At 43.2% G+C, this 20,043-nt stretch overlaps 3 protein-coding genes across 12 annotated transcripts; 1 reads left to right on the top strand and 2 right to left on the bottom strand.

Moving 5' to 3' along the window:
* Positions 1-85: 85 nt before the first annotated feature.
* Positions 86-12,437, bottom strand: IL4R (interleukin 4 receptor). Of its 10 annotated transcripts, XM_032447570.1 has the most exons (12): positions 12,323-12,435; positions 11,725-12,230; positions 9,426-9,538; positions 6,567-6,708; positions 5,624-5,775; positions 4,799-4,953; positions 4,071-4,227; positions 3,499-3,598; positions 2,833-2,902; positions 2,616-2,692; positions 1,707-2,516; positions 86-1,652 (listed from the first exon to the last, which is right to left on the bottom strand). In XM_032447570.1, exons 1-12 carry the CDS (start codon positions 12,329-12,331, stop codon positions 686-688), a joined length of 3,258 nt encoding a protein of 1,085 aa, XP_032303461.1. In that variant the 5' UTR covers positions 12,332-12,435; the 3' UTR covers positions 86-685. The 10 variants fall into 10 exon arrangements, with proteins under 10 accessions (XP_032303461.1, XP_032303460.1, XP_032303459.1 ...); XM_032447569.1 differs by having other exon boundaries at positions 86-2,516; positions 11,725-12,209; positions 12,323-12,437; XM_032447568.1 differs by having other exon boundaries at positions 86-2,516.
* NSMCE1 (NSE1 homolog, SMC5-SMC6 complex component) lies at positions 12,373-16,148 on the top strand. The gene is made up of 7 exons (XM_032447576.1): positions 12,373-12,511; positions 12,956-13,077; positions 13,641-13,718; positions 14,291-14,437; positions 14,624-14,740; positions 15,394-15,514; positions 15,923-16,148. The coding sequence occupies exons 1-7, from the start codon at positions 12,388-12,390 to the stop codon at positions 15,988-15,990; spliced, it is 777 nt and encodes a 258-aa protein (XP_032303467.1). The 5' UTR covers positions 12,373-12,387; the 3' UTR covers positions 15,991-16,148.
* A 289-nt stretch (positions 16,149-16,437) lies between these two features.
* On the bottom strand, positions 16,438-20,030 carry KDM8 (lysine demethylase 8). Its single transcript, XM_015876888.2, has 7 exons — positions 19,535-20,030; positions 19,289-19,455; positions 18,923-19,055; positions 18,164-18,205; positions 17,235-17,384; positions 16,952-17,044; positions 16,438-16,862 (listed from the first exon to the last, which is right to left on the bottom strand). The coding sequence occupies exons 1-7, from the start codon at positions 19,988-19,990 to the stop codon at positions 16,698-16,700; spliced, it is 1,206 nt and encodes a 401-aa protein (XP_015732374.1). The 5' UTR covers positions 19,991-20,030; the 3' UTR covers positions 16,438-16,697.
* Positions 20,031-20,043: the final 13 nt, after the last annotated feature.

Genomic DNA, 20,043 nt, shown 5'->3' with positions numbered 1-20,043 from the left:
AGAAATGTCTGATTCCATTTACAACAATGTAGGTATAATATATCTGCTTACTTCTAGAGTAATAAACAGAGCATCAATAATGTAATTTCATCAGACCAAATGACGATAATCTTTATTTCAGGTCTTGACTGAGCAAATATAGAAACATTCCACATTCTGGTGCCACATACACAGGAAATCCCCAGTAAATAAATATTTGAAGGTGTGATGCAATCAGTGCAAATCAGTCACTTCCTCTTAAAGGCCCCTCTGAATCTAAACCATTCTATGACTCCATCTCACCTCCAGGTGCATCAGCACCACCTGTATCACCTCTTGTGCTTCCCAAGCAACATACAGAACCAGAGCAACAAGCACAGGAGCTGTGCTGGACAAGAACTCCAACTTGATGCATCTCCTGCTCACTTTCAGAGAACAATCACAAGCAGAGAAACTTTAGCACTGGCTTTGCCTCCCTGAGAGTGCAGTAGCTCCATTTGTTAGCTGCTAACCCCTTCTGTATCTAGGGGTCTGCCTCATATACCAGCTGCCAGTCCAGCAGCAGACATGAGCATTACAACCCAGTGAATCCACGTCTGAATTGTAGTAGCTGTCACTGTAGGCAAGACTGGAATAACAAAGCATTACATCAATTTGCCTTATGGTTTATTTCCAAAGGATGTTTTGGTTGCCCTGGCAAACATGGCTAGGCAACCTTCATGTAACAGCTGTCCTCCTGGGCATGAGCCTGTAGAAGTTCAACTTTTTTCTCATTCTTCCTGTTGTTTACCCTTAATAGTTCTGACGGTCTTTTTTTAACTGCAGGTGCCAGTCCAGAACTCTCACTGTGAGTGGTGTGAAAATCAGAAAGATGAGGGTTATCCACACAAAGAGCAGCCGACAATTTGTCTGAGACCAAAAGTTCCAGGGGCTCTTCTGCAGTTTTTAATGTTAGCCCAATGCCATCCAGTGATTCCTCAAGTAAGTTAGCTGCTGAGCTACACCTTCTGTTTGCCACCTCTTTATCTTCCTCTGTATTTCCAAACATCCTCAGATCGCCACTAGTGCATGTGACTTTCTCACTAGAGCCTACACCTGGGGCAACGCCAGAATCAAAGTCCCGTACAGTCAAACACTCATCAACCTTCTGGTCAGGCTCATGGGTTACGTTACCTGAAACTGTTTCTTCCAGGCTGTTGTACAAAAGATGAACTAAGGGTTCATACAGTGACTTTGAGATAACCTCACTGCTACTGTCAAAGTGTGCAGCACTACATTTAACTGCAGCATCAAAAGGTTTATAACCAGATGGCTGAGGTCCAGTAGGGCAAGAAAGCACTCTGTCTTCCTTTTGAAGATTTTGATACACTGCTTGTTTATGAATTTCCTCCTCTGGTAGGAAAGCTGAAACTCCATCATCTGCATGTGCCTCTGAAGACTGGGTAAAAGATGGTAACAAGCACATATTTTCAAAGTGCATATTCAAGCTACTGTTAGTCACAGACTGAGACATTAAGGCATCAAAGCTCTTGTACCCAGAGCCACAGGGCTCCACAGATGGAGACGTAAGGGTGTCCACGCTCTTGTATGCAGAGCCACAGGGCTCCACAGATGGAGACATTAAGGCATCAAAGCTCTTGTACCCAGAGCCACAGGGCTCCACAGATGGAGACGTAAGGGTGTCCACGCTCTTGTAGGCAGAGCCACAGGGCTCCACAGATGGAGACATTACAGCATGAAAGCTCTTGTATGCAGAACCACAGGGCTCCACAGAAGGAGATATGAGGGTATCAAAGTTCTTGTATGCAGGGCTGCTTATTCTGTCAAAGGCAGGTTTATTTAGAGATTCCCAAATAAGCACAGATGAGTCATGCTGACTTTCAGAACTGCATGGCAAAAGGCTTTGTTGAAGCTTACAGGGACTATCTCTTGCATCCAGAGAAGCAGAATTTGTGCTGGAGCTCCGATAGCCAGATTCAAAGGATTCTTCTGATTGCACTGACCTCCTGCTGGTTGTACTGCCATTGTACTCATCCTGAAAGGCTTCAGTAAAAGGAGAGACTCCATGAGAAATACCAGGTGACTTCTGACTCTGGACTGCACTTTCTTCTGGATTTTTTTGAGAAGGATTTTCTGGCTCAAGTTTCTGAAAGGTTTCACTTGTAACGATGTCTGGGTCTTTATCACCTTGAATGCTTTTTTCATCTGCCAAGAGCTCCATGAACATGTCAGCTAGTGCATCATTGTGTTCAGTGTGCTCCCTCAGTGTGCTGAGGCTGCACTCACCAGGCTCAAATGCAGTGATCTGGTCGCTGGTTTTTTCCTGGTCCTCAGCATCAATGTCTGTTAAAGGTTCACAGATTTCTACAGACTCTTCAACAAGAACAGTCTCAGGGGTTAAAACTGCATTAATGCCTTTTGGAAACCACTCTCCAGGCTTGCTGCAGCAACTGCAAGATTTCTCAGTGTTTTTGATGTTATCTTTTTCCTTGAAGTTTAGGCTTGACAGACTTTGAGCCAAACAGTTTTTGCAGCTTCTGTTTTTGGAAATAAGACGGACAGAATGTTTAAGCAATAGAAAAATATTTCATGCTGTGAAGCAGAGGTTCTCCCATCACCCCATTTATCTTACTTACATTTGCTTTCCCATCTGACTCTGCTTTGAATCGTAGAAAGGGAACTTCATGTCATCAATATAGCTCAAGACTGAAAACTAATAAAACAGAGAAGGAGAAGTTTTAGGACACACAAAATGTTGGCAGTGTTTCCCACACTTGCCAGACAAGAGCACTTATTCCATATTCTGTTTCTGGTGATCAGGAAAAGGTATATTTTGCAAAGCCCTTACATTACCTTGACATTTTTTACAACCAAATGGCTCTTTGCTGGGTTTGGGATTTGATCCCACCATTCTTTCTTCACTCTGTAAGACAAGAATGAAAACTGTTTGCTTTAACTGGATTTTGGCTTGATCAGTATATACTTCCTGCTGCTGCAGCACAGATTGCTAAGAAGGAGAGAAGAGCAGAAGGAAGTGCTTGTTCTGCACATCTCCAAAAGCTGCTTTTCATAAACATATCTGCACCAACTTGATGTTTCGTATGACTGCTCTAAGCAACCACAGTCACGAGTTCTTCCAGTCGCCCTTAGAGTGACATGTGAAACAGATAAGATTCCACTTTCTTTTTACAATTTTAGTGGCAATATGAAATACACATACTTAGCCTTCATTACTGGAACTCCAGCAAAGAATGGATTCAAAACTAATGGACCCATAACTGCAGCCTATTTTAATGCTGTAATAAGTCCATTCTAGTGAGATTAGTAAAAAACCTCAATTATCTCTTCAGAAGATGACAAAGTGCAGCAGATTGATGTTTAAAAATGTTTGCTCATAGAGTTTGAGATAAAGTTGCAAAGAAAAAATCCTGTCCTACTAAATGTTCAGCTAAGTAACAGCAGTACTGGTATATGTGCAGAGTGCTAGTCTCTAAAACCCAGGAACAGAGTAATACCTACTTGGTAAAACAGAAATAACAAATGACAGCTACTGCCATGATCAGGATGCAAGAAACAGGAACAGCCATGTGCAGAATGTCCTCAAGTGTCACTTGATAATCTGTTAAATAAACAGACATATTTATATACATATGTGCATATATACATAGTGAAGACACCAAATCCAACACCAAAATAACGCTACTTTAGAGGATATAAAATAAAACCTCTGCAGATAAACAGCAGAACATGCACAGCTACCAGTGGCAATGGCATGTGTCGCATCTAAAGGCCAATGCAGACCCTTTCGTTACCTACCATCAGTGATGTAGGAACTGGGATAGCCACATGTATTGTGAAGCTATTTTTTGGCCCTCAGAAACAAACCCATCACATAGTCCCAGGAATAGAACTGTAGTGCAGCTGTGCTTCTTGCCCTCTCTGCTGCTCTTAAATATTTTTAGAGCCTCACCCCTCTCATGGTGGAAGTACTGCTTAATTTTCCACTTAACTAACTCGTGCTCATTTATATCCATTTGCTTAAGTTTAAATGTCTCTCCTTCTACCAGGCCATGATTAGTTATCATACTTACCATAGTGAAATTCAACTCCATCACTCCAGTCACTCCAGTAGGCTGGGTAGTCTGTATAGTTACACCGTATACTCACAATGTAATCATAGCCTCTCTGCAAGGAGCTTGCAGTGATTTCAAAGCTTTTTGCCTGGTAGTTAATTGATGTCACAGTAACCTGAAGGTAAGACAGTAAAAGCTCACTGATTTTGCTATGGGGATTAGGGCTTGTGACACTTATTAGACACCAATTGTGTTGTACATTTCTGTGACTTTTCTTAAATGAGCAAGTGAATGACTGTACACATTATCTGCTACGTGCTGTTGTGCTGAGTTGCCATGGAGGGGTCATATTTGTGACATGCCATCACACACATTATTCCCAGGGCAGAATAAACCCCACTGCAGAGATCAGGAGGGTGCCTGAAACACCTCAAGAGCTCCACAGTGTCACAAACAGCCTCCAGCTTCCAGATGTCAGGTAACAGAAACACTGTATTTTTCAGTCTCTGTCCTGCCTACTGTGAACAGCCGGCCCCTTTGGGGGAGTAGTCAGGAAAGTTTCAGCCCTTTAAGGCCTTGTTTGATCCAACTTGGGAAGAGACCAACAGAAACTGGATGCTCAGGAACACCACGGGACTTGCCCTTGCTGGCCCTTACACCATGATTCATGAAAAAGTTTTAAAGTCCTTCAAGACATTTAGACCTTGAAGCTCCAGAGATAGAAAATGAGACCAGCTATCTCTTACCTCTTCTGGGTGCTGCTTGCTCCAGTATTTTACTTCATAGATGACTGGCTGTCCAAAAAGCATGGATGAAGCAGCATAGTTCTCTTCCCAGCTCAGATTGAAATTACCATTTTCAGCTTTCTCAACGATGAGATTTTTGGGAGCCCTTGGTTTAACTGTATATATATATATATTAAAAAAAAAGTACAATTAAGGAGAACATGACAATGTAAAAGTGCTAAAGTAAAGAAGCAGAGACAAAAAACATTCACCAGAGGCCCAAATGTCAGATTGTCTATGCATTTCAGCCCTTTTCACTAAGCTCTGCAAGGATACAGAGCACAGCTGTGAGATATTCATCAACAAGGACTGAAAATCCATGCTGGCTGAACAAGCTTTGTCCTGTGAAAGAGCAGGGTCATTAACTTTTTATCATCAAATGATAACAGAGACAGGAATGGAAGAATTTCAGTAGGGAGCGCTTAGTGTTCTAGAAACTGGAAGTAGCATCTCCTTCTTCATCCTTGAATTCTACAGCAACAAGTGAAATTCTCCTAAAACGCATACATAAGCCCCCAAACTGTGGATGGCTGGCAGCTGAGATGGTAAAGCTAGCAGAAGAACCATTCTGTTTGCCCCATTTCTTTTACTCTTCCCTTAAGAATCTACTCCAAGGAACCAATTAGGTTTCTAAGCTAAACAGGCTTCTCATTTAAACCAGCATTACAAATTTAACATTCTCACATCTGCTAAGAAAAAGCTCTTCTGGTAGCATTAATGAGGAGTTAGCTAGGATTGCAAAGCCTGAAACTAAATGTTCTGGTGTCAAAATAAACAGTTCCTTACCAACTTGGGCTGGTGTAACACTGGAATTCCACATACTGGTGCCATTGAACTGTAGAGCTAACTTATAGGTGAGACCTGATACAAAATAATCAGGATATATTGTACACGTGCACATGAAACGCTCTTCTCCATTCTCAGGGACACACACTTGTCTGAAAAACAGGCAGAAAGTTATATGAATGTTCACACAGCATGGCAAGTTGCTTCTTGAAGGTGTGGAATCAAGCTAATCAGTGTGTCTAGCCAGTCAAATCTGATGCAGGAAGCTCTGTCTGTGTAGAAATGTTTAGTCCAAACCAACCCAAAAAGAAGCCAGGTCCCTCACAACTCCCAAACCTCCATCCTCCCCACCCACCCCTTGGTGTTGCACTAATGAAAAGCAAAGAACTGATCCAAAGAAGAAAAGTTAACCCTAAAAGCAGCCTTCATCACACCCCACTTCTGAAGGAGTGGACTGATGTCCTACAGTTTTATTGCAGTGTACAAAGCAAGGTTATTCAGAAGTCTGGAGAAATCACATGGAAAGGAACAGGAAAGCTCAGACTGCTCTTCCTCTATAGGAGATGGCAAGAACACCACCTCTGCTGCAGAGGGCAGCAAACAGTCCTTGAACAATGAGTTGCGCTGTACATTACAGCCTGGTGAGTCATGCATGTTTCTCATGAAATGAAGGTTCAGTGCATTGATGAGATCACTACTGTTCCCACAAGCACTACTTGACAAATACCCTGTACCAAGAAAGCAGAGAGGTTTGTAAAGGAGTAGTCCACTGAGCAGAGCATCCTGTTCATTGCACAACACATCTTCCCCCTGGAAGTGAGGTCAGCCCTGACTATATCTTGTCCCAGGCACCCACAGCAAAGGGATGGAATCAAAGCTGGTAATGGCTATAGAATATATAAAGTTCCAATGACAACAAAGAAAAATCTTATTAAACACTCACTCGGGAGGAAAATATTCCTTCCTGTAGTAGAGCAGGAATTCTTTGGAGCAGTTCAGCTGTGTAGGCACCTTCCAGTGGCAGACCAGCTTTTTGGTATAGTCAGTAAAGCAGGCAAATTCCTGCATGTGTTCTGCAGCCATAACTAGGGAGAAGCAGCACATAATGAGATGCAGGAAAATCAGAAGAATAAATTGAATTAAATAGAAACATAAAAAAAAAAATTAAACTCAAAAGGCAAAATGCAGACAAGTAATAGTCAGACCGAGTTCACTGCCTGCACACCTGAACTTGTGCCTTATCTACAATTGTTTTAAGCTTCCTACGCTCATACTGTCTGCCTCCCTTGAGCAGCTCCCCATTGCAGATCAAACTCTTCCCTCCCTCAATTCTCCTATTAAAATTTGGAGTAGCTTTGGTTGGTTTTTAGAATCCTCTTAGTTGGGATTTTTCTTGGAATTTCCTTACTTATGCTGCCAGAAGCTTTCTGTTGGCAATTATACAAGGGTCTTATAAATACCTGGTTTGGTTTCTCTGTAGTAGGTAAACTTGGCCTAGCACATCACTAACTCTCCATTCTCATCTTTTACATTGCAATTTAAGACTAGTTGTCAACAGTTAACATTCTGTGAGGCCCTTCAGCTACCTCAGGGCTTATCTCAGTGGTGCGGTGCCCATTTCAGATTATTCCACCAAAGCAAAAGCTTTTCTTCTCATAAGTACCTAATTTGATTCTATTCCTCCCATAATTCTCCTTTTCTGTGGTTCCTTTATGTCATGTTTTCTGATGCAACTTATCCACACTTTGATACAATACAGTGCCTGCAAATGCAATACATATGACAGTCAGTTCCCCTTTGGGGTGCACCAATACACCTCATACAATAGGATTTACCACTGCACCCCTTTGGTACTTCAGTAAAAACCCAACTCAAAGAAACAATCATTTACCACAGCCAGCGTGTGGTCTCCCACACTCATTTCAAACATGCATTACTTTCATTTGCCTTTCTACACGGCCTCCCATAAAGTTTCACTAACACGGAGTCCTGGATCACTTGAATGAACTCAGGAATGAATTTATCTCAGAAATGTTATATGAAGCTCATTTAGGCAAATGAGAATGTACAACACTGCCAAAGAATCTTTCATATTGTTATTGAAATTCACAGCTGCCTGATATATCAACTGGTATGAGCCTAGAGCTGCTGGCTGCAGCTTGTGGTTTCAGTGTTGTTCAGTGTTTAGAAAGTGTTTTTCAGAAGATAAATATCTTGCCCTTGTAACTAATCTATGAGAGCTATCACTCATATCCTCTCTGCATGGCAGCATCACATTTGCTCCCTCTTGTTCTGAATGGTTCACTGTTCTTCAAAGACAAACAAAACCAAAGGAAAACAAACAAAAAACACCAAAGTGAGACAAAAGCAAAACTAATTCCAACTGCAGAAAGTTGAAGACTCAGCATCTGTGCTAGTACAACAGTAACACTGCTCATTTATTTCAAACAAGAACCACTATTTACCTTGTTGCTGTTTACATTTGGTTGCTCTATGCACTTCTACTGTTTGTGTCTTTCTTCCACTTTAAGACAGATTTCCAAAAGAAATACTAGAATTAATCTTTAAAGGGATTAGAATGTTATCATTAACATATGGAAACATTACATTTATGCTTTCAAAAACACCTGAATTTAAATGAAGCTCTTCCTGCTGCATTAAGCTGATGAGCAGCTTTATTTTGCCTTTCTGGGTCCTCAAGGATTCCCAGCACTCTGGATTAATTCCTGTACTCTCTTCCTGTGACCTCTTCCCTTTCCTCATCTCTGGTACAAAGTTTCTTTTCATATATTTACCCAGGTTGGAAAAGTCCTTGAAGATCATCAAGTCCAACCACAGCCTAACCATAGCACCCGAACTCTAACAACCCTCTGCTAAATCATATCCTAACACCACATCCAAATGGACTCTATAACCACCTCCAGGCAGCTTTTTTCTTATTTATTTATTTTTTAAAAAAAAGAAATTCATCTCTGAGAATTTCCTTTTGCAACCACATTCCGTAAAGAGTTTGTTTTCAGTTCACGCAGATAGAAAAGGGAACCGAAACACCAGATTTCTGTTTTAATACTCAACTGGAATAACGTGATGAAATAACTTAAAACATCCATTAACTGGGGAGGAGGAGATATGTGAATTAAACCTTGATAATGTACAGCAAATCTACCTAGATGAGGTGACATAAAAGATGTACTCTCACAAACCTTCAACCTGCTCAATAATCCAAACTGAAAGATCTTTCCCAGTACTAGGATCATGTCTGAATTCATTGTGTCCTCCAAATCTGTTCAAATTCAGCCAACTCAGCCTTCCATCTCTGCACACTTTGGAGAACACAGACCGACAGATGTCTGCTGATGGCAGATCTGTATGCTCCTGCTTCTTACCCCATAGGTCTCTGCAGGACTGCTGCTGGTGAGCGCACATGGCAAGCAGTGGCAGCTATGAAAACAAACAGGAGACTCCTACGAGATTTCTACAGAGATGTTGCTGGGTCACTGCCACGCATCCTGTTTGCAACACAGCGCTCAGAAAAGATCAGACAATGAGGAAGCAGAGAGCTGATTTCCCAAACCTCAGTTTCTCCTTGCTGCAAATCCCTATTTTTTCTTGCCTATATGGAAAAGGTCAATAAAACAAAAAGATTCAAGCCTTTATTCCAGTACATGGATATTTCTAGCACTTGAGGTTGCAGATTTTATACTATCTTACATTAATAGTGTTAGTGTTGCCTGCTAATTATTCCTAGTCATGAGAAAACTCTGTTAGAAAAATTGAAGCATAATAATTTAAGGACACTGACAGGTGGTACCTTCCACTGTTGCATATGAAAAGAGAAGGATCCACAGGGTATGCAGTGCAGGGAATCTTGGCATCATTTTCACTGAGCTCAGAAGGGCGAGCTGTGCTGAGATTCTGTAACAAGATGACAATATGATAAGCTTACATCAGTCCCAATTAAAGTAAGGGCACAGTATTTCCCTGCTACTTTGCTAAATGTTAGGACTCACAACCCTGCAATGCCCAATCCCCCCAGAAATCTGCTCTGTGAGAAGTGTGGGGGAATAAAGCTAATACAAACGAGCTAAAGGTGCAGAAAGCACAAGGAAAGCCCACTGTGGCATAACCTTTTAAAGTAATTAGCCGAGACAGTATTTAATGACCTTTTGAATGCATGTGGATGCCATATACGTCTAAGAACGCGGAGCCCAAAGCATGTTACCAAAGCTGTACTCCCTCACATAATTCATCTCAAAAACTGGGAGGATTCTGAAGTGCAGCTGCTTTCTGCTTGCTGTCAGCCAGAATAAAACACAGGGAAACGATACCCACAGAATGTTGATGTCTTCAAAATATTTAAGAGTACGAGTATTTGTACAATGAATCACTGCTTTGGTATGCCAGTCAGTGCTGGGATAACCAGCTCATAACCCAACTTGCAGTGCTGTTCAGAAGAGGGACTGTACTTCTATTCCCACACATGTAATTGACTGCTCTTTAATACAAGCTTCTGAAGCTTTCATTCTTACAGGTCCAGAGATAAGAACACTGAGTGAAAACAGAACAACAGAATGGAAACTGTTCTGAGATCTTATCAGCAGCAATTACTGCTCATCCAGTAAAACACGACAAGCTTCAGTAGTATGTTTCCCATAAATACTCAGGAAAGCTATTACTCAAGAACAGATCTTTTCACATTTGGGAACAGAAAATGTGACTGAGTACAGCAATAACATTTGGGAAAGGAACACAAATGGTTTTGCAGCTGCTTAGAAGAAACGAAGAACAGATGACTGCAGCACAAGACATAGTTCTCCTTTTCCTCTTCCTACTGTCCTTTTTGGGAGAGGACATGTTTGCTTTCACGTCCACTGTTAAGTAATAAGAAACCCTTATAACTCTGGCAAAGAATCCTGTATCACATAAGCATTTATGAATCCACAGATGGCAGCAACAAAAGTCCTTCCCTTGTAGGAAAAATGCTCTGGGTGTGTTGATAAAAATGGAACTAATCCACAGCTTTGATGAAACGCTAATGGGAGAGACTGTAAGGCCAACACAAAGGGGGAAAACTCAAAAGTGTTTTCCTGTTCCAGTGCTGTCACTCTAACAGCTTTTCCTTGTATACTCTTCCTTGTTAATATGCAAATTCTCGTGTTCCAGTTTGTGCCCATTGCCCTGTATTCTGCTGCTACACACCACTGAAAGGAGCCTACCCCCACTGACTTGATTCCTGTACTTCAGACATTTATAAACAGTGATGAGATCCCCTTTCAGCCTTCTCTTCCCTGGGCTGAACAGCCCCAGGTCTCCTATCCCTCACTAGGTACTAGAGATGCTTCCAGGCTCTCATCACCCCCCAGGCCCTCTGCCAGCATCTCTCCAGGTGATCCCTGCCTTTCTTCAAGTGAGGAGCCCAGAACTGGGCACAACACCAGGACAACTTGGAGCAGAACACAGTGCTACCCTTGGAATTTATAAGCTCTAGGGAAGGAGCTGAGAGAGGCAGCAGCAATGAAAACATCACTTGGCCTCTGCGAGGGAAGAGGGAACCAACCTGCTGCTCCTCGTTGGCAAACCGGGAATCCACGCAGGCTGTCATGAGTGGGAGCTCAGCTCACACACGTGTTTTGTTCCTGGAGCCTTTTACACACGCGTCACTCCAACTTGCCCCATGAAACTGAGCATGGCGGAAACTCATCAGGGAACGCAGCCAGGGAAACTCCAGCAGGAAGGGGGGAGTCGGGGCTCAGCTCCCGGAACCGCTCGCCCTGCTCCACCGATTCTGCTATCTGCTTTCGAGCCTATCTCAAAGTGGCCTTAAGCTCTCTGAATACACACGGATTGGGACTAACTGTTAAAGAATGAAATCCGCCTTTCAGACAAACCTTCCTCATCCCTTCCGAGCAATTCTACTGCGGTAAATGCCCCGAAAGCGGCACACGCGGCCGGAGAACGGCGCTCAGTGACAGCGCTCAGCGCGGGGACCCCCGCAGCCCCGACGGGACCCTGGGCAGCCCCGGTCCGCTCAGCCCGGCCGGAGCAATGTCGGAACTGCCCACGGGACGGAGCTCCGGCAGCGGTTAATGAACAGCACTTACACACAACGCGGACCCACGGGGCTCCTCGGAGCGGCTCCAACTCCGCCGTCACGGGCAGCGCCGACAGCGGAACCGCCGCCCCAGGACGGGTATCGGCGGGTACCGGCACGCAGCGACGGGGACCGGACCGGACCTGCCGCCCTACACGGTCGGAGTCCACCGCGGAGAAATCCTGCCAAACCGAACCCGAAGCGAATCTCGACACCCCACCACCCCACCCTGCTTCCGCCGCCGGGCGGGGCCGGACCCCTCCCCGCCCCTCCGCTCAGCTCCCGCACCGCCCCCGCCCCGCACAGCCCGTCCCGGCCACAAGGGGGCGCCATCACCGCTGAGCGGAGGAGGCCGCGGAGATCGCTGAGCGGATCGATGGCAGGAGGGAGCGGCGAGAGCTGAGCTGATCGTCTTGGAAGGACGAGCAGACACAGGCCTTCCTGCTGCCATTCATCTCCACCTTCCTGCTGCCCTTCGTGTCCGACCTGGAGCCGCTGCACGGAGCACGGAGCAGGCTGTAAGAGCCAGAGGTTGAGGGGTGCGGGGGGGGGCAGCGGCCCAGTAATTAGGGAGTTGAATTGAAATGCTACTTGTGCTCAGAATGTACCTTGTTCATCTGCACGCTGTGTTAATTGCAGTTGATGTTTTGCAGCATCTGAAGCCTGGAGGAACATGGCAACGGCAGCTCAGATGTCTGATGCCCATCGAAGGTTCTTGCAGGTCCTGATGTCACACGGGATCATGGAGGGAGCGGAGGCGAGGAAATTACACAGGCACTGCTGTGAGATCAGCAAAGGTGGGTCATTATTCTGGAAAGAAACGTGGAGAGACGTGAGATTCTTTAGGTTATGTATGTTTAAAACATGGACATTAGTTACTCAGTGAAGCAGACCCCAGTACTCTGCTGCTTTTCCATAATAACATCAAGTTATGAGCTGCTGCTTAATGCCCAAAGTCGAGTTTTGGATGTAAACTTGGGAGAATGGTGCTGTTCCTGTGCCTGAATTGTGTCTTTGCTAAAACTTATACTATTTCATTTGCTTATGAAGTCGGACACACAATATTAAGTATGACTACAAAGCTAAGATGTTCTGTGGTAAGTTGGCTGGGTGTGCCAACTTACCACTAGTTTATGAATCAGAAAACAAAGAAACAAGGAATTTGTTGTTGATAAGAAATCAGTTACATTAATTGCACTTAATGGGCCTGTTTGAACTCTGTGTTTCTTTCTTATTTTCAGTCTACTATGCACAAGATAAACTGGATGATTTTGTCAGTACCATCAACAACCAGCTACAGCCTTTGTTCATGCAGATCCGGAAAGGAATGTCTGAAGTTGATGGGAAAACTCATTATGCCTTGGTAAGTATGTGAGGTGCTGCCATCTGGTGGTTTTAGCTTCTCATAACGAGTAACATGGATGGATACACTGCTGAGATTCTGCCATGTGTCTGATGTAACGTTAACCATTCAATAACGTGTTAATAAAAGCACAACAAAAGGTGGGTGAACTGGGCAAAAAACTGAACTGGAGCTAAGTGTTATCTTTGGATGTTAGTAAAATTGATTTATCTAGGATCTTTCCTTACAATGTAATACAACTCCTGCATTAGAACATAGAACAAAGGGCTACATCTGCCAGCATGAGATGTGCCCTTAGCACATCTTCATTTTTTGGGGGGCTGTTGCACTGTTATGCTGACAACAGCTGTGGAATCTACTTGTAGAGCAGGGAAGTGAGAAGATAAACTGCCAACAGTGTAAGTGTGTGGGAAGGGAACATGGCAGCAAAGCCCATACCAGCATCTGATTTATTTAGCAGGAATAGCCTCTTTCATGGCACTTAAAGAAATGATATTTCTGTTAATTTTAAGATGATGTATCCCTTATTTTGGAGGATCTTTCACTTTTTGTTTTTTTGCTAGGTGAATATGGCAGAAACTGAAATTACTAAAATGGCATCTGACTATGCAGAAAATGAACTCGAATTGTTCAGAAAAACAGTAAGTATGACTGATGTTAGTTAGTAAATAACATCATTTGTGAAGGCACTCTCTTAAAATGAATGGAAATCTGAGATGTGTTTCAAGAATTAGTTGCCTTCTTGCATATCGTAATTGAAATTTTATCCTAAGTGAAATGGGGCAGGGAGGGAAATGGGAATATATACAAGTAATGGTTCTCCTCTTAAAGAGAATTAGCTTTTTTAAATACTGTATTCTAATGTTTTATTTAATAAACTAGAAAGGGAGGTTATTGACTGTTCTGGGACAGCTGCTGCAGTGTCATCTAAACTGATACTATTCAGAATCCACACTGCCGTTATTGAGGTAGCATCTATACAGCCACGTCTGCGCTGCAGAGATGGTGTAATCATGGCACATATTACCACCAGCACATCAAGTCTGCTTTCTGCTCTGTGATAATGTGCAGCAGGAATGTTCCCAATGAGAGAAACTCTGAAAATTGGCAATTTATGCTTATGTTCAGATGCTGAAAAAGCTGTACATTACCATAAGGTGTGTCTATCTAATTGCACAGTCTTTTTAATAACTGAAAATGTCTCTTTCTATAGATGGATTTAATCATTTTATCAGAAAATGGTTTTGCCTCTTCTACGGATATTTTAAACTGTGCTGACCAACTGAAGACAAAGAAAATGAAGAAAAAGGAAGCGGAACAAGTGCTGAAAGTTTTTGTGGATGATAAGTGGCTCTCTGAGGTAACTGCTTTGTCTTTCTAAGTGCTTGTGCTTTAATAGGTTCAGATGTTATTTTCTCGTGGATGTTGTGGCAGAAGCAGAAAAAACCCCCTTGAATGTCAGGTGCTTGCTAAGAGGTGGTGAGAAAAGTCCAAAATGAAGAAAGGAACTAAGATATATTGCTAATCTCAGTTGTTGTTTCCACAGAGAAATGGGGAATATACTCTGCATACCCGCTGCATAATGGAGATGGAACAATACATTCTCAGCACCTACCCAGATATAGCAAAGAAGTGTAATATCTGTCACAGCCTTGCCATCCAGGTAATGCATCTGATTAACTCAGTATCTGCAAATGGGTTTCTTTCATAGTGGAAGCTTGTGACACTTTCCCTCAAGTATTAGGCAGGCAGTGAAAATTCCAACGTTGTAATCTGGTAATATTACGTTTATAATGTAGTATAATGTAAATAACTGTAATCTTCCATATGACACACATTCGACTTTGGTTGTGGGATTTCAGTTCAGGAATTGACCACCGTGGACTTGAGAATGAATGTGTATTTATACATAGTTTCCTAAAGCACTGTGTGATGATAGCTGGTAAGTTTCCAATTTAGTCTTGCATAAGAGATTAGAACCTGTTCTACAACGATTACATCCTCTTGCTCCTTGCCCTTGAATCTTCATCTTCCCAGCTTCCTTCCCTAACATTACTTTTTCCATCCTAATTGCTCTCATTTACTGCAGCCGAATAGCTCAGCATTTGTCTTTCAAGCTAAATTAAATCCACGTAGGAAAATGGCATTTCTTAGCTTCCTGAAGAATAATTCCCGTCGTGCTTTGCCAGCCTTGATTTCTGAGTGTCCTTCAACTGTAACTTGTGAACTGCTGATGGGTATAAACTCATTTATTTGTAGCCTTTTGTGATGGCAGGGCAGATTAGAAAGCTTTGCTAGTAACACTTCTGATTTCAGAGCCAAGCATGCGAAACCTGTGGGACTGGAATGCATTTACCTTGCATTGGAAAGTACTTCAAAACTCAGTCTAACCCACGATGTCCTCATTGTAACGATTTCTGGCCTTATGAGATTCCAGGTACCGATTAACATCTTTTTAGAAGGTGTAATATTTAAGAATGGGTCGTGATATTCAATGGCATCGCCTGAAATTACTGGTAATTGTAGCTGAATATCAGATATTTCTCACTTCAGTCATGTGTTTCTAAGTGAACCATACTCAGGCAACACTGAGCCCTGAAACTGAACAGGTTGTCTTGTGGTTATTAGCAGATCATGTTTATAACAGCATTAACATTTTGGGGGATAAGCAGGAACATTGAAATGTTTGGAAATACTGAGTTTCAAAGAAGAGTGTGAACTTGATTTAGAATTCCTCAATTTGGACGTTCTGAACAGGAACATATAAAGAATTGTAAAAATCTAGAAGTCATACCATATAACTTTTTTGTGTGTCATTAAGTTTGCTGTTTTCCTTTCTTTGTAGATAGGAGCCAGATAAATTCCCAGTCATCATCAAAAAGAGTGAGCAGAAAAGAGCATCAGTCTTCGTAGCTTTAGCTGAAGTTTGTAAAACTTGCTTTTAGTGATATTTATTTTCCCATTCTCTGGCAGAACAGCCAAACTGCACCGTATTCATTAGTAACAGTACTCTATAAATGTATTTATTTTTTCTAAAGTTTCAATAAATTTACAATAAAACCGTCATTGACCTTCCTGTTTTTCTACTCAGTTATGTCCAGACAACTTTCTAGGGGCTGGGTTTGTGTATGCAGTTCTCTGTATTTTGGGTTGGGAGTCTCAGTGCACATTTGTGGACAAAAAGACAAATGTTTTTTGCTCAGTCCTGGAAGCTGACCTATGTGAATGAATAGATACAGATACGTTCAAGAAAAGATGGAATTTTTCCACAGTCAAAACCAGCGACAATTTCAGCTTAATCATTAAGCATTAAAGAAAAAAAATCTAAAATCTCCACATAGGAGACTGGTTTTGTTTTTCTTTTCCAGATTATTGAGCCCTATGGTGACCCAAAAGATGCTCTTTACAAGGAGGTTATATTAGAAACATCCTCAAAAATAAAGTGGTAGCATTTACCCACATTCTTTTACCAAGCTGAAACAAGGAATTTTTATTTACATTTATAGGGAAAAAGCATTCTCATGTTTAAATAGAATTCACTTGTAAAGCATTCCAGATGCTACTTTTCTTGATCTTTAATTGCTGTTATAAAACTAATAAACATTATTCATACTTCAGCATTATGACCACCAGAAACTGACAGAGAAGCTAATATCAAGAGATCGTATATAGTGCCAATATTTAACTGGGATGAACAGAACCTGTCCAGGCATCAGAATACAGGACTGAAATGCAGCCTTTCTAAAGTTGGGAAATTTTGTTAAGTCAGGATCTTCTACATCAACCTATTTAAAAACAAAAACAAACAGTGTTTACTTAAATATGATTAGATGAACTAACATTACTGACACTAACATTTCAGATGATTATTTACCTGACTGGTGTTGTGAAGAAGTTGGCTTTCATGTGGGTACAGATTTTCTGAATCTTGTGGTGAATAAAGACGGATATATTTTCTTCCAAATACCTGTATATGTTACAGTAGATACTTTTAATCAGTTGTGATCCTATGTTATTGGAAAATGACAAGTTCAGTTAACTAGCAACAGTCTAATGTATGGTTAGCATTTTAGTAGTAAAATACACCTGCTTACTTACAGGTAGCTGCAGTACTGCAGGCGCATTAAAGGCTTGTGTAGACTAAGCAGAGTACTGACCTGAGCTAAAAAATTTTGCTGGGGATCTTGATGAAGAGGTGAGACAGTGCCTGCTGGCCCAAACCATGCGTTAATGGTGATGTCATCTTCTTCCCCTTCCCCCAGGCAGCAGTAGTCAGGAATACCGATATCTTCTTTCAATTCTGGGATCTACTCCATAAAGAAATGAACATTAGAAAGGGTACCCACTGACTTGGAAAAGTGCAGTTTGTAGGAAAGAGTAACAGGGCCTGACAAAAAAAACAACAAAACCAAATACCCTTTTTGTCCAGCAATGGAAGCTGAAAAGTAGCTGGGAATCTGCAGGAAATGTCCTCACACTTTCTATTCTAGCAGATTCTGTTGGAAGGAGTTGGGAGGAAGAAAGGAAAGGGGTTTCTCCTAGTTCAGAGACTTCTTTGCTTTAGAAGAAACCGGAGAAACTCGGGGAATGAAAGAACTTCTATACACTAAGCTTGCTTCTTTACCTAATTCTTTTTCCTATCTCATATCTCCCTCCAATCATAGAATCATTAAAGTTGTAAAAGACCTCTGAAATCTCCTCCTGTAACTGTCAACATCAGCACTAAGCCCACTAAAATATGTCCCTAAAACCTGATTCCCTCTGGTTACCTGAAACAACATTGCAGAACATGGTGAACATACCAACATTGAAGTTTGTTTCCTGTTCAAATCTCTCCCCTGACTTATGTATCATTTGGAGAAATGCTGCTTTCCAGGTGGTATCCCTGTAAGCAAATGCTACATTGTACCAAAACAGCCCTAAAATTGAGCATCTTCACCCCCTAAAGCTTTGTTTCCAACTCCTTTCAGCTAAGTGGGAAAACGAAACTTCCCTACACCCTTCCATCACGTAGAAATGACATTCTCAGAGATGATTTGCCATACAAAGGGAGCACTTGACTACAGAAATACTCATGCAGTTTTACCTGATCAAAAAGCTGGTGCTGGGCAAGGTATCCTGCACTGTTCTGAGATTAAAACATAGGGGAAAAAAGAAAAAGCATAGTGACATATAGGGTAAAACTTGGTCATTTATATACAGTGAAGTAGAATTTACTCATAGGTAAGATCCATTTACAGTCTACTATTTCAGTGCACTTGAACTGCTTCAATAGTTGACTAGCATAAGGAGTCCTCTGAAAAGTATTTATTTCCATACCAAAATTGTAAGAGTGTGGGTAGATCCCCACAATTAACTAATCATCTAACTTCAGATACTGCTAGAAATGTAGCAATAATGACACAGATTCACATCAGTTCTATGACAATACCCTGCAGAGCTGCAGTTAGGCCCTGCTGGTACACAGACTTGTTCACCTCTGCTCCCCACAGTCACCTTGATATTCCATTCCAGGCTATACCGCAGACTGATCTGTAATGGCACACGGTCCCTCCTGCTAGGAGGCTTAAACAGAAATAAAGCTCCAGATCCTCAGCTGTGGAACTAAACAGTCATTCGACAGACAGTCACCTTAATTATTAGCTAGTACACATGAAGTGGGGGCCTGCCAATAAATGACCTTGCAAAATGTCAAGCCTTTTAATTCAGTGCTGTGTGTGTAGCGTAACTTCACCCTTAAGATCACCTCCGAGCAGGTTTATGCTAACCAACAACCGGGCTAAAATTCTATACAAGCAGATGCTGCTGGTTTTGGAAATGGGAAAGAAAAAAGGAAGCAACAGACCTCATTCACAATATACTGGTTGATGAAGTCATTGATGGTCATGAGCCTCTGAGACCATTCCTCATCTGTGTACCGGGAACCCAGTTCTACGGGGACTGTGCGGCACCCAGCGACTTGACGGACATAGTCCACGCTGAAACAACAGGAGCTCCATCACATTTCTTGTTAACTGAATAAAAATCTTAGTAATTCTGAATATGAGTAGGACAATCAACCAAAACCAATCTCTGCGAGTAATAAAACTCTACTAACATCAGTTAGTAGAGCACCCATCTATGGATGTGTCTGTGGATGTGAATGCCGCAATACCTGACACAAAACCGATCCTTGCCCTCGTTAGGACGTGGAACAAGCACTTATTCTCACCTCCACTTCTTCATGCACGGCCAGTGATCGATAACCCCCTCCAAAACGACGGGTTTCTGTGGTATCAGATATCGGTCTCGGAATTGCTCCAGCGAGGGGCAGCGCTCGTGTGGCACCGTATCCTCGGGCCGGATCATCGGTGCCGGGGGGGGCTCGATCCGCGCCCTCTGTAACACAACGCCGCGATGGAAGCGCCGTCAGCCCGTCACGGCGGCCATGGAGGAGCCCCGCGGGGCCGGGCGGTACCTTGGCGCTCCGAGGGGCCGCGCTGCGCTGCTCGGTGCGGGGCAGCTGAGCCTGCAGGAGGCGGACCAGGCGGCCGAGGATGTTGTCCTGCACGGAGGCTCCCATCAGCAGCCCCATGTCGCACAGCCGGACGGCGGGAGCCAGCGGGCGGAGAGCGACGATTTCGGCCAGAGCGCCGAAGAGGCAGCCGTACGCGTAGACCTGCCGCCAGGCCTTACTGACATCCCGCCACGGCCCCGCGTTCAGCTTCTCCCACGCGTAATCGCGGATGATGTCGCCCAGCCGCCGCAGCGCCGCCTCACACGGCGGAGCCGCCCCGTAGAGCAGCGAGCGGCCGCGGAGCAGCAGCGGCGGAATACAGCCATCCACCTCCCCGCTCAGCTCCAGGCTCAGCTCCTCCTCGGAGTCGGGCAGCAGCGCCCGCACCTTCACCCACAGCCCGGCACCATCCGCCATGGCCGCACGGCTCCGAGGGGTTGCCGGGCATGCGCCGCACGGCTGGGCCGGGG

The sequence above is a fragment of the Coturnix japonica genome, chromosome 14 (genome assembly GCF_001577835.2).
Source record: "Coturnix japonica isolate 7356 chromosome 14, Coturnix japonica 2.1, whole genome shotgun sequence".
NCBI classification, from domain to species: Eukaryota; Metazoa; Chordata; class Aves; order Galliformes; family Phasianidae; genus Coturnix; species Coturnix japonica.
The sequence above is the reverse complement of the archived record's forward strand: the minus strand, read 5'-3'. Positions and strand labels throughout refer to the sequence as shown.